This window comes from Orcinus orca, chromosome 4 (assembly GCF_937001465.1).
Source record: "Orcinus orca chromosome 4, mOrcOrc1.1, whole genome shotgun sequence".
Lineage (NCBI taxonomy): Eukaryota > Metazoa > Chordata > Mammalia > Artiodactyla > Delphinidae > Orcinus > Orcinus orca.
The window spans coordinates 91,549,544-91,561,467 of record NC_064562.1 but is presented as its reverse complement, the minus strand read 5'-3'; the positions used below and the strand labels follow the sequence as shown (position 1 = coordinate 91,561,467).

The 11,924-nt window shown below is 45.1% G+C and overlaps 2 protein-coding genes across 3 annotated transcripts in view; one reads left to right on the top strand and one right to left on the bottom strand.

Moving 5' to 3' along the window:
* Positions 1 to 6,223: 6,223 nt before the first annotated feature.
* Positions 6,224 to 7,247, bottom strand: LOC117200079 (translation initiation factor IF-2-like). The gene is made up of 2 exons (XM_033421723.1): positions 7,056 to 7,247; positions 6,224 to 6,901 (listed from the first exon to the last, which is right to left on the bottom strand). The coding sequence occupies exons 1-2, from the start codon at positions 7,245 to 7,247 to the stop codon at positions 6,224 to 6,226; spliced, it is 870 nt and encodes a 289-aa protein (XP_033277614.1).
* KLF3 (KLF transcription factor 3) overlaps positions 7,181 to 11,924 on the top strand; it is a 36,504-nt gene continuing 31,760 nt past the window's right edge. For both annotated transcript variants that reach the window (XM_004266231.4, XM_033421646.2), the window contains exon 1: positions 7,181 to 7,320. The gene's annotated coding sequence lies outside the window, so the exon portion shown is untranslated. The remainder of the gene's footprint in view (positions 7,321 to 11,924) is intronic.

Sequence of the window (11,924 nt, the reverse complement as noted above, 5' to 3'; positions counted from 1 at the left end):
ATGTGTGTAGGTCATTGATTTGGGAATTACAATTCATTTCCCTTTGAAATAAATGTTATAAATAATGTTTAAGATCCCTGATAAGTCCCCCAAAGCCAATCTGAACACTCAGTGAAGGAGAAATAGTATATTTGCAATAAAAAGTAGAAAATAAAACTATTGATATATTTTACTAGTGCAATAACCAATAAAAACAACCAAATACAAGTGATTATTTTTAACTTGAATAATCATGATTCAAGGAAAGCAGATTTCACTATACAAAAAGGAGGATATATCTAATCATTCTCTCCTGGTTGCTATCATTCACCAGTCTCTTGGGAAATCAAGATGTGGCCTGAGGACCTAGGTCTTACTCTTGATTCCCCAATCTGGACAAAATTATGAGTAATTTCAGCATCCACATGGAACCACATTTAATACCCCATTCGTTCTGTTCCTTCGTCTCCTCATTTTCAGGGATATTCTCCACCCATCTCTTCTCCCACTCCCACAGGCACACCCTGAACCATGCTACCCCTGGGGATAGCATGCATCTCCTTTAAATGTTAAACTCATATATCCCCACTCTCTGGGAACTCACCTTCTAACCTTCCAGGTCATTCATTACATTATTCCCAACACACCCATTCTCCGAACTACTTGAAATGTCCAGGTCACTGATCCTTTGCCCAGATCTCTACAGTGTCCATCTGTTTTAGCTCTCCAGCTCAGATTCCAATATCCAACATTTCAACTATTTTTGTACTACTGTCCTTCAATTGCATTGTTCTCTCAAACATAATCCAGGACAATTTCAATTGTCCACCTGCATTAGAAATAATGAGAGCTCCTGGGTTGGGTGTGCAGGACACATACCATTTTGATCTTTATTAAAAATCATGGTCACCTAACTCAACCTCAGTATTTCCTGGCAATCCTAAATTGGATGGTTGGTTGGATGGATGGATGGATAATATTAGTGAAAACTTGTAGAGATGCTAAAGAGAATCTCTGCACCCTTTGTAATGCTTTTGAGATGGGTGACCCTTAGTCTAGCATTTCTAATTTTACTTCAAAACATGTGGCTTTGCAATTCTGAGAAAGAGTAAAGTTGGAGGCATCACAATTCCTGATTTCAAAACTATGTTACAAAGCTATAATAATCAAAACAGTATGCTACCAGCATAGAAACAGACACATAGAACAATGGAACAGAATTGAGAGCCCAGAAATAAATCCACATGTAGATAGACAGTGATATTTGATAAAGGAGTCAAGAATACTCAGTGGGAAAATGACAGTCTCTTTAATAAAAATGGTATTAGGAAAACTGGATATTCACATGCAAAAGAATAGACTGGACCCCTATCTTACAATACACACAAAAGTTAACTCTGAATGGATTAAAGACTTAAATGTAAGACATAAAAACATAAAACTACTAGAAGAAAACATAAGGAAAAATCCCCTTGACGTTGGTCTTGGCAACAATTTTTTGGCTATGACACCAAAAGCACAAAGAACAAAAGAAAAAATTAACAAGTGGGATTACATCAAACTAAAAGGCTTCCGCACAGCAAAGGAAACCATCAACAAAATGAAAAGCAACCTATGGAAGGGGAGAAAATATTTGCAAATCATCTATTTGATGAGGGATTAATATCCAAATTGAATAAGGAACTCATATAACTCGACAGTAAAAAACAAAAACAAACAAAAAATAGTTTTAAAAATGGGCAAAGTACTCAAATAAACATTTTTTCCAAAGAGGACATACAAATGGCCAACAAGTGCATGAAAAGGTGCTTGACATCACTAATCATCAGGGAACTGCAAATCAAAATCACAGTGAGATACCACCTCACACCTGTTAGAATGGCTATCCTCAAAAACACAAGAATAACAAGTGTTGGTGAGGATTAGAGAAAAGGGAACACTTGTGTACTCTTCTTGAGAATATAAATTGATACAGCCACTATGGAAATCAGTGTGGAGGTTCCTCAGAAAACTAAAGATAGAACGACCGTATTATACAGCAATCTCATTTCTGGGTACATATCCAAAGGAAATGAAATCACTATCTCAAAGAGGTATTTGTACTCCCATGTTCATTGCTGCATTATTTATAATAGGCAAGGTATGGAAACAACCCAAGTGTCCATCAACAGATGAATGGGTAAAGAAAATGTGATACACACACACTCACACACACGCACACACTGGACTATCACTCAGCCATTAAAAAAGGAAATCCTGCCTTTTGCAACAACATGGATGGACTTCAAGGGCATTATCCTAAGTGAAATGTCAGACAGAGAAAGACAAATACTGTATGGTCTCACTTACATGTGAAATCTGAAAAAGCCAAATTCATAGAAACAGTAGAATGGTGGTGGCCTAAAACTGGGAGGTGAGGGAAATGGGGAGAAGCTGGTCAAAGGATACAAACTTCCAGCTAGAAGATGAATAAGGTCTGGGAATCTAATGTACAGCATCATGTATATAATAAACAAATTGTATTCTATACTTGAAAGAAGTTGTTAAGAGTAGATCTTAAATTTTATTACCACCAGAAAAAAAAAAAGTAATTACGTGAGGGGATGGAGGTGTTAACTAACTTTATTGTGGTTATCATTTTGCAGTATATATGTGTATCTAATCATCATATTGTACACCTTAAAATTACATATGTTATAGATCAATAACATCTCAATAAAGCTGGAAGAAAAAGAAAGGAGGAAAAAAACATACATTTTCCTTTAGGGTAGATGTGTCTGTGTTGATCATAATTTCACAAGCACGTGAAAATTTTCTGCCTTCATAACTCAGTCCATCATCACACAAGGAGGAGAAACTTTCCTGGGGAAAGAATGGAAAAACTCTGAAAGAGAGTGGAGGAGGGAGAAAGAATCTCAAGAATATGTGTCTGTGTATCAGAAGGAGATTGCCTGAAACGGAATTAACTGTGATATAAGCCCTGAAAGAGAAAGTGGAGGTTTATAGTGGCTTGTATCCACTAGGCTCTGAATCAATCTCAACATAGTGTTATTGTTTAGTTGTCATCTGTTAATCAACAAATATTTTTGGAACAACTTATATTTGCCAGACACTGTTCCAGGAGTTTGGGAAACAGCATTGAAGAAGACAAGAGGGTGCAGAGAAAAGGAAACCCTCCTACACTATTGGTGGGAATGTAAATTGGTGGAGCCACTATGGAGAACAGTATGGAGGTTCCTTCGAAAACTAAAAATGGAACTATCATATGAGCCAGCAATCCCACTCCTGGGCATATACCCGGAAAAAGCCATAATTCAAAAAGGAGTGAAGAAGACAGTGTCCTTGCTCTCATGGAGCCCAGGTTATAATGGGGAGAAAAGGTTAAAAAAAAAAAAAAAAAGCAAGGAGAACTAGACATTGAATGAGGAAGGGAGGGATATTTTAGATTGTGTGGTCATTCCTAAAGATATAATATTCGATCTGAAAACTAATGTTGAAAAAAAGAACTATCTGTATGGAAATCTGAAATCTTGCTTTCCCCTCATGACTACAAGATGGCTGCCATAGCTTCAAGCATCACACCCTCACATAACTTCCAAAGCAGGTCTGGGGGTTTATCCTTACAAGAGTTTCCATTCATCAGAAGAAACATTTTCCATAAGCCCCAGCACACTTCCCTACAGGTCCCACTGGCCAGAACCAGGTCACATAGATATGGTTCTCTCCACTCACCAGCAAAAACGATTGCAATGATTGGTTGGGAGGAATGATGCTGGCTCCAGGGAGGGGTACCCTTACCTGAGCACATGCTGCCCCAAACCTAAACCAGACTAGCCTGCTATCCTCAAAGAGCAGCAGTGAAGCAGCTACTGGAAGGACCAAGCTTGAGATATTTCATTTACCCAGGAGATATGGATTTATCCAGTACCAAAGCTTGTGCCAGGCACTGTACTAGTATTAGGAATAAAAAGAAGACCTAGACACCACTTTGTACCATCTCCTTAAAAACAGTGAGGGGAACTCCTTCTTCCCTCTCCCTCACTATTTCAAAGGTACAGTTCATGGCCACTTGCCACCCTGAAGCCCCCTCTTATCTTTTTGGTCTGAATGACTTCTTCTCAATTCATAGTTCACACTTACTCATTTTACAAACATTCATTGAACATCTGAGCCATAAGGATACAATTTTGCTAAAAAGACAAGGTCCGTGCCTTCACAGAGTTTCTATTTCAGTGACATAGAGAGGTAAAGAGTCAATTACAAGAAAGAATAAAAAGAGGTGAAGCCTGGGTGCTATCAGGGTACCAAGAAGGAGCACCTCCACTCATCCAAAGGTGGGGTGAGGGATGGTAGTAAGAAAAGATAAATTTCATTGAAGATGTCATTTAAAGGATGAATAGAATTTAGGGAAATGAGAGTGGAGGTCAGGAGTTGGGGAGAAAGCCAAGGAGGCTAGTCCATCTAGAAAAATGAGCGTGTGCAAAGGGCCAGAGGTGGAGACAGAGAGTTGGAGGAAAGCAAAGGAAAGAAGCTCATTGTTGCTGGAGAAAAGAGTGGGAGGGCAGCCCAGGTAGAGATGAGTTTATGACAGGTGAAGGTCAGGTCAACATTGGGGCTAAACTCTTGGACTTTATCCAGAGAGAAGCCATTGAAGGGTTTGACACGTTTAGGTTTGCATTTTAGAAAAAGGCATTCTTAATCCTTTGCTCCAATCCCTTACCCACACTTCAGCCACGCTGCAAACAGGATGACCAACAAGACACTGTGGCAATAGGCTGGGCCAGGGTGGTGGCCAAGGAGTGGGTGTTGATTGAGGAGGTCAGGGATTCAGTGAACCACAGGACTGTGACCACCGAGGGAGGGGGGAGGAGTTAAGGATGACTTCAGGCAGTTCTGGTTGGGGCACCTGGAGGGATGGTGGTGTCCTTCACTGGATGGATTCATTTTTGGACAAGTTATGTTGAGCTGTCTCCCACAGGGCACTGAACACAGTTGTGTTCATTAATTAATCTTTTTTATGACTTCTCTCCTCCCTCCCGCATCTTTCATATCAAAGCCCCTCCCTATCAGATAGACCTACTTCAATCTTCTCTTCAGGTTTTCATTACTCTGTGTCCCCTGAGTGAAGCCTGTAGTTTTTGAGACGCCACTATGAGCGAGGCACAGAAATGCAAAACAATTTCACCAGTCATCACTAATATGTTGTTGTTTTTTCTCAGCTAAGTCGTCTAATCAGACATTTAACGGTGTCAGTGATCAATGGGTTGCAATTAGTAATTGACCCGAATCCAACTTTTCCCCTTGTATTTGTCTTTATTCACTAAAACAAACAAACAAACAAACAACCTCATCCCTTTACATTTTAAAGATTAATCTTATGGGACAGTATGATGGCACATAAACCGGTGTCCATTCTGGGTGTTTTCCACGTGGTCTTTTATGTATACGCATTTTTTTTTTACAACAAGCAATTTCACTATTTGAGGTTTCCCGGTACTAATTTTATAATACTGTGTAGTTACATGCCGGGGCTCCGAATATACTCTATCTCTACGTTTTAAGTAGTACCATGCCTGGATGAAGCATCAAAGAGAGAATAGTGAACTTAAAGGGACTTTAAAACATCTTGAAGCAATAACAAGCCATAGACTGCAGCTGGGGCATTTTAAAACAGTGCACAAGACTAAAACAATTGAACCAATTTGTCCTTTGTTCTCTTTATTGCATTCTTTATTACATTAGTACTGCTGAAAAAGAAACTCGAAAAGCATTAAACTTGGGTACCAAGCTCTCCAAAGTCCTTCCAGGGGCCTGGCTGGGACAGAAAGCGAGTTTCCGCCTCCCGGCTCCTGTGAACTCCCCCGAGGACGCTCGCGCTCGGTCCCAGGGAGGCGACACGAAAGGAAAGGTCGCCGCTCCGAGCCCTCAGCTCGCCCCGAGTTCTCCCTCTGGGCGGGAGGATCTGGACCGAACTTTGCCAAGTTTTCCGACAGGCCTGGCTGAGCAAATGCCACTGCGCCCGTCGCCGTTACGCTCCAGCGGCAGGCCCGGCCGTGGGAAGTTTGTTCGAGGGTCTCCCGGCCTTCAAAGAAAAGTCCCGGGAGGTGGGGGCACCACCCTCCCGGGCCGCACCCCCGTGGAGCGGGCGACAAGGGGGCCCCGGCGCCCCCGGGCACAAAGAAAGCGCGCCAGAGGATGGCTAACGACCTTGGAAACTCCGGACCATTTTAGGGTTTAAGTCACCCTAACTGCCCTCCCTTTCCTCGCCGCTCTTTCTCTCCCGAATCCGCCCCCGTCCACCCGCTGCTTCACCAGCGGTGCCTTTTTCTGCTTTTTCTTTAAGAGAGTTGTCTGCGCTGGGCCCAGGAGGGGCCGCGCTGGGCGCGGGGCCCAGCCCTTCCCGCCACGCCCCGGGGCCGCCCTTCCCGCCGGAGCCGGCTGATTGATGGCCCCGACCGTCCCGGGTCCCCCGCCTCGGCTCGCCCGCGAGCCCGGCTGTGTGTTTTGGAAGCGGCGCAGCGGGCTGCAGCGCTGTGACGCCCGGAGCGGCCAGCGCCGCCCTTCCTTCCCCCCGGGCTCGGGCGGCGGCGCGGCGGCGGGTCCGGGCCGGGCGGGGCCGCGGGCTCCCGGGCGGAGGGCTACAGGGAGGGGACTTCGGGGCGGGGGCTCCAGGGCGGGGGCGCGGGGCCGGGCGGAGGGCGGAGGCCGCGCACGCCCAGCCCCACGGCCGCACCGCGCCTCGCGGGACAGGTTGGGCAGGCGGGGCGGCGCCCGGCTCCGGGGAATAATGAGTGTCTGTCAGGCCGTCCCCGGGTGACTGGGCGGGGCGGGGCGGAGGCGGCGCGGGAGGCGAGGGTGGCGGGGGAAGGGCGCAGGGCGGGGTGCGTGTTTGCGCTAGTGACTCGGCCGACCCCTCCGGCGGCTGCCTCCACCCAAGTGGGTGGGGACCCGCCCAGCCCGGGCGGCCGCGGCGGCTCCCTCTCCCCTCCCTGACCCTCCCACCCCGGGTCCCAGCCTCTACTTACCCCGCCAGCCCTGGGAGGCTCGCAGAGCGAGCGGCGCCGGCGTCATGTGACTGCCCGGAGTTGGTGCCAGGAGCCAGAGGGGAGCCAGGAGCGGAGCCGCGCGGAGCCGGGGCCCGAGCTGGAGCGCAGCGCGAGCGCCCGCCGAACCGAGCCGAGCCGCGCCCGCCGCACGCGCGCCAGTCCCCGTCCCCTGCGGCCGCCACCGCCAACGCCGCCGGGACTGGAGCGCTGACACCACTGCATCCGCGGGTTTCCAGGCAGCCCGGATCCGGGCCTTTATTTCTCGCCTGCAGCGCTCAGCACCGCGCCTCGAAAAGTAAGTCCCCTCTCCCTCACCTTTCCTTCTCGCCCCGACTCCCGCTGCCCCCCTTTTCGGCTCGTCCGGTTTCCTTTTTTTTCCCCCCAAGGGGGGGCGCGCAGTGAATGGGTTGGGGGTGCAACGCGGAGGTTGGGGCGCTTCTGGGCTTGGGAAAGTGCAACAGCTCCAGGCAGCCGGGGGTTGGGGTGGAGGAGGAGGCGAGGAGGAGGGGGCCCCCGGGTTCAGCGGTGGAAAGTGTGGGATTGGGGAGAGCCACCGTGCGGATCGGCGGGTGCGGGGAGCGAGGCTGGCGGCGCCTGCCGCGGCCCCAGTTAGGGCGCGGGCGGGGGCTCACCTGTGTGGTCCCCCGACAGCCGCCCGCCCGCCCGCCCGCGATTCCCTCCAAAGCCCCAGAAATCTCAGTTCCCTCCGCGTGTGGCAACGTTGTTTGGAGAAAGGTAGCGCAGAGGCCGCGCGCTCCCGCTCCTCCCCCTCCTGTTCCCCCACCTCCCGCGTTCTCCCCCTCCCCCTCCCCGCCCTCCGCCTGCGCCCCCAGCAGCCCCCCTCCTCGGACGGGGCGTGCTGTCGCTCACCCGCCGGCGGAGCAAACTTGGAGCAGCTTCGCGGGCCTTCTGGGAAGAAACTTGGGGCGATTGGGAGTGAAGGCAAACATCCCAGTCTCGGTGCTGGAGCCCAGGAGCTGCCAGGGCGTCTGGATTCCCGAGGGCAGGAGAAAGAGCTGGCCGGGTTTGGAGAGTCCTCCTCCGGTGCAAGGAGAACCTGCCGCAGTGTCTGGAGCAAGGATTGCAGCGTGGCTGGAGGCGGAGAACGCCTTAGGCAACTGCCCGCAGTGTTAGGGACCCGAGCCGGGTGGGGACTGAGGGACGGATCCCTGGACCCGCACCCTTGGGACCTACCTTTCCGAGTGGCTTATTTGGAGATGGCAGACAATACCTGGAATTGTCATAGCTACTTCTTTGGCAGATGAAAGAGAGAACACTCTACGCTGCTTTAAATTTTACAGCAATATACAATAATACTAGATGAAGAACGTGTGAATGGGACTTTTTTTAAAGTCAGGTTAAACGGAAATTGGTAATTGCTCACCTTCTTGTATTTCACTAAAATAAACATTTTACACTGAAATTTTTTTTTACTCAGAATGTATTTTTCCATTAATGTCATCCAAGACACTTAAATGTATTTATATTCTCACAAGAATCTAGTATATGGAGAAAAGTATGAAGTAGTATTCTGAGTTCATTTAGATTTAGTATCTGTAATTATTAAGCAAAATCAAGTGGGGAATAGGGCAGTTGTTCACTATAGGTTATTCCACAGAACAATTTTGTGCTGTCCTTTGCTGAGTGCTTTATGTATGAATTTGAGGAGCATTTTTAAGAGAGAAATCCATCTGGATGATAATCTGCCTAGCCCAAGAGAAGACTTGCTTCTAGGGAAAAAACAATTTAATAACACTAACATCTTCAAAATTTTGTGAGTTAGTATCTTTAAAAGAGTTAGTAGTATCTTTAAAAGAGTGGATGAGTTTCTTCTGACTTGAAACATGGATTATGGGAGTTGCCCTTATTCTGGTAACAGAACCTGAAATGGGATGTTTGATTAATTTCATTTAGCTCCCTAGAGAAACTGATATCTCAATTTCTACAGTCAGTGGGGTTTGCTGCAGAACTGTTAGAAGAAAGCAGCCTAATGTACTGTGGGTGAGGTCAGTGAAGATAGGCTGTAAGGAGCATTCTGTTTGCATGAGGAATGCAAGTATGAAAATCCTAACGTGAGAACAACAAAAGTAACTGCTTAGACCACAGAACCTTGTCAGAGGTAAAACATGACAACATAGCTTTGGAGAGAGCTATTGTTTTTTTCACTGCAAAGTTTCTAAATTAAAACCCAATCTTCTGGTTGCTATGGACACAGTGATGCCTTTTTTTTCTTCTTTTTTTCTTTTTTTTTTTTTTTTACCTGTAGTTATGTCTGCACACAGATTCTTAAATCTCTGCTAATAGAAACCTGAGTTAAACAGTACTGGCTAACAAAATAAAGAGAAAAATCAGAAAAGGACTAGTGAGTGGATTTTGCTACCTTAAAAATACCTAAAGGAAAAATAGACATTTTAGGATATCTTATACAAATTGATACTCTATTCTGCAGATTGTATAACAATTTTGGATTAAATGAAATATCAGGAACAGAATCAGATTCTCAAAAGGTGGATTTTTGTAAATGTGTGTACATGTAGAACAGATGTGCAGCTGTGTGGAAGTATCTTTGTAACTATGCAGTTGAAAAAGACAGTGAAAATTTGGGGTGACTCTAGATGTCCCACACTCTTCATCTTAGAATTTAGTTCTGTGGCTCAGGGACACTTACAGTTGGTCCCACTTCGGTTATGTGGGATGACCCCAGTGTCAACTGAATTCTCAGCAGCTGTGCTGTCTCATTTTCCTCTTGATGCTCTGAGGCTGAACAGTGATCATTACCCTATTACCTTAACCCAGAATTTGATTGTGACTAGAGACCATCCATTAGGATGGGGGAGAAAGAGACAAAAGAAATTGGTAGGGAGGCTGGTGTTAATTAGGAAGGTTTCTGCTGCTTGAATATGATAAAATCACATGTTCACTTACGGTGTTTACTGTATGTGGAAGCTCCTATTTGTAAATAGGGCAGGTCCCCTGTATAAAGCTGGTGTTATTATTCACACCCATAGAACAAACACCTCCACCCCCCTGTTGTTGTCTTAAAAAACTCCAGCTGCTCATGAATATAGGGTCAGGGAGGGCCGGCTAAATGTTTCTCTGTGCTTTCTCTCCAGCACAGCCAGCAGAGCTGTTTCCTGTTCTTTGTTTCAAGGCTGGGGTTTGCGTCATACATTCCAAGTGGCATATGTGTACTCTTTCCTGTTTCAGGCTGTTTTCTGGTAGATCAGTAGCCCAGACCAGGCCATGGTCCCTGCCCCTAAACTCCCTATCCCCACCCAGGGAGTTATCATGTCTCTACACACTTACGATTGCCTAAGACGCCTGTGTTATGTCATAATGAGAAGTCAGTTAACCTTTTCACATACACCCTTTGCTCCCATGTGTTTGTATGGGTGAATAAATGCTTTTACCTTTTTTAGTTTATCATTGCCAGCTTGTGATTTTAAGAAATGTGTGTGCATGTTGGCTAGAAATCTAAAGGAGGTTGTTTTGTTTGTTTGTTTTTCATTCTTGTTTTGAGATAGGCATTTTGCCCTGAAGCTGTCAATTTTGGATGGGGTTACCACCTTACAGTTTAAGAAGATCTAGCATGATCTGAGGATGTGGCTCACCCTTGCATTTCACACAGGACATTCAAGGCACGGGAGGCTTCATGGGATGGAGAACTCAAGCAGCCTTGGCAGCTTGGACAGACTTGGAAGTCTTGCTTATGTTTTAAGGGAGAAATCTTCTATTGAAGCAAAACATAAGATGTATTGAGAGTACTACAGGATTATTTCTTTTTAAGGACAAAGATTTGACTGTATGCTACATCTGATTTCCAAACTGTTCTAAGAATAAAAAGCTCAAAAAAAAGGAGAACTGGAATAAGTTCATTTAATGATAGTTTGGAAATTTTTAACCTTATATTTTGAAGACAGAAGGAGAATGCTCTTGTTTTTATTGTTTTACAGTAACAACTTTCTCATAATCCACCCCCCTTTTTTTTGGTATATTCTGTCAGTTGTGAGTTAGCAAATTTCTGGGTTAACCATTTAAAACCGACTTTAACAAACTATTTTTCTGTTGGTTCTCTAGAAATGAAGTTTTAAAAACAAGGTTGGAAAAGAAAACTTTTGACAAGTTTCCCCCTTAAATATCTTATTTGGGGATTTTCTCTAAAATCTAAAGGAATTATCTGCAGTGTTCTCTAATGGAATTAATGGAATGAGTTGCTGAGGAAGCACATCAGGCCCTACCTATTCTTCCCCAAATCGGTAATAATAATAATAATAATAATAATGCTTTGGTTTTAACATCTCTTCCCATCACGTTTTTCTTTGATAGATAAAAGAGAAATGCACAATATGCTATTAAGAAAGCTACTGGAGTCAAATAGTAGGATATTGACAACCTTCCAAGAAAAAAGATGGGAGTTTGGAAAGTTTCAATAAGATTTTTCCTTTCTTCTTTGGAGGAAGCAAACTTGAAATACTAAGCTGCTTGTAGGACAAGAGGCCTTTAAACTAAATTCATAAGTAACACAAATTGAAGTAAGTTTTTTTGGTTTAGTTCCAAAGTTGTGAACAATTCAACTAGATTTGGTAGACTGAGTCTTTATTTGGCTTACCCCAAATCATTCTTTCCTCCCTATTTGTTGGGAGAGGGAGGTGGTTAATAGAGGTGATTAGGATCTAATATGTTCTGTCAGGAAAAATTCTGCAAGCTTTTAAATGTAAGCTAAACAGTTGGGAAAAATTGTACCAGTCTGATAGTTATTATAATTACCAAAAAAGTGAGGGAGGTGAACACAATAGTTTCATCTCTAAACCATGTAAATCATTTATCTCCATCCCCCCCCTTTTTAGATACTTGCTTTCTTAATTTGTCCAAATCAGCATTTCTGCTATAAAATGAACA

Bases quoted from the DNA above. Each gene is read 5' to 3' on its own strand.
- LOC117200079 (XM_033421723.1), bottom strand. From the start codon at position 7,247: ATGCAGTGGTGTCAGCGCTCCAGTCCCGGCGGCGTTGGCGGTGGCGGC. The intron at 6,902-7,055 runs GTCACATGACGC...GGGTGGAGGCAG, and splicing joins CCTGGCACCAACTCCGGGCA to CCGCCGGAGGGGTCGGCCGA.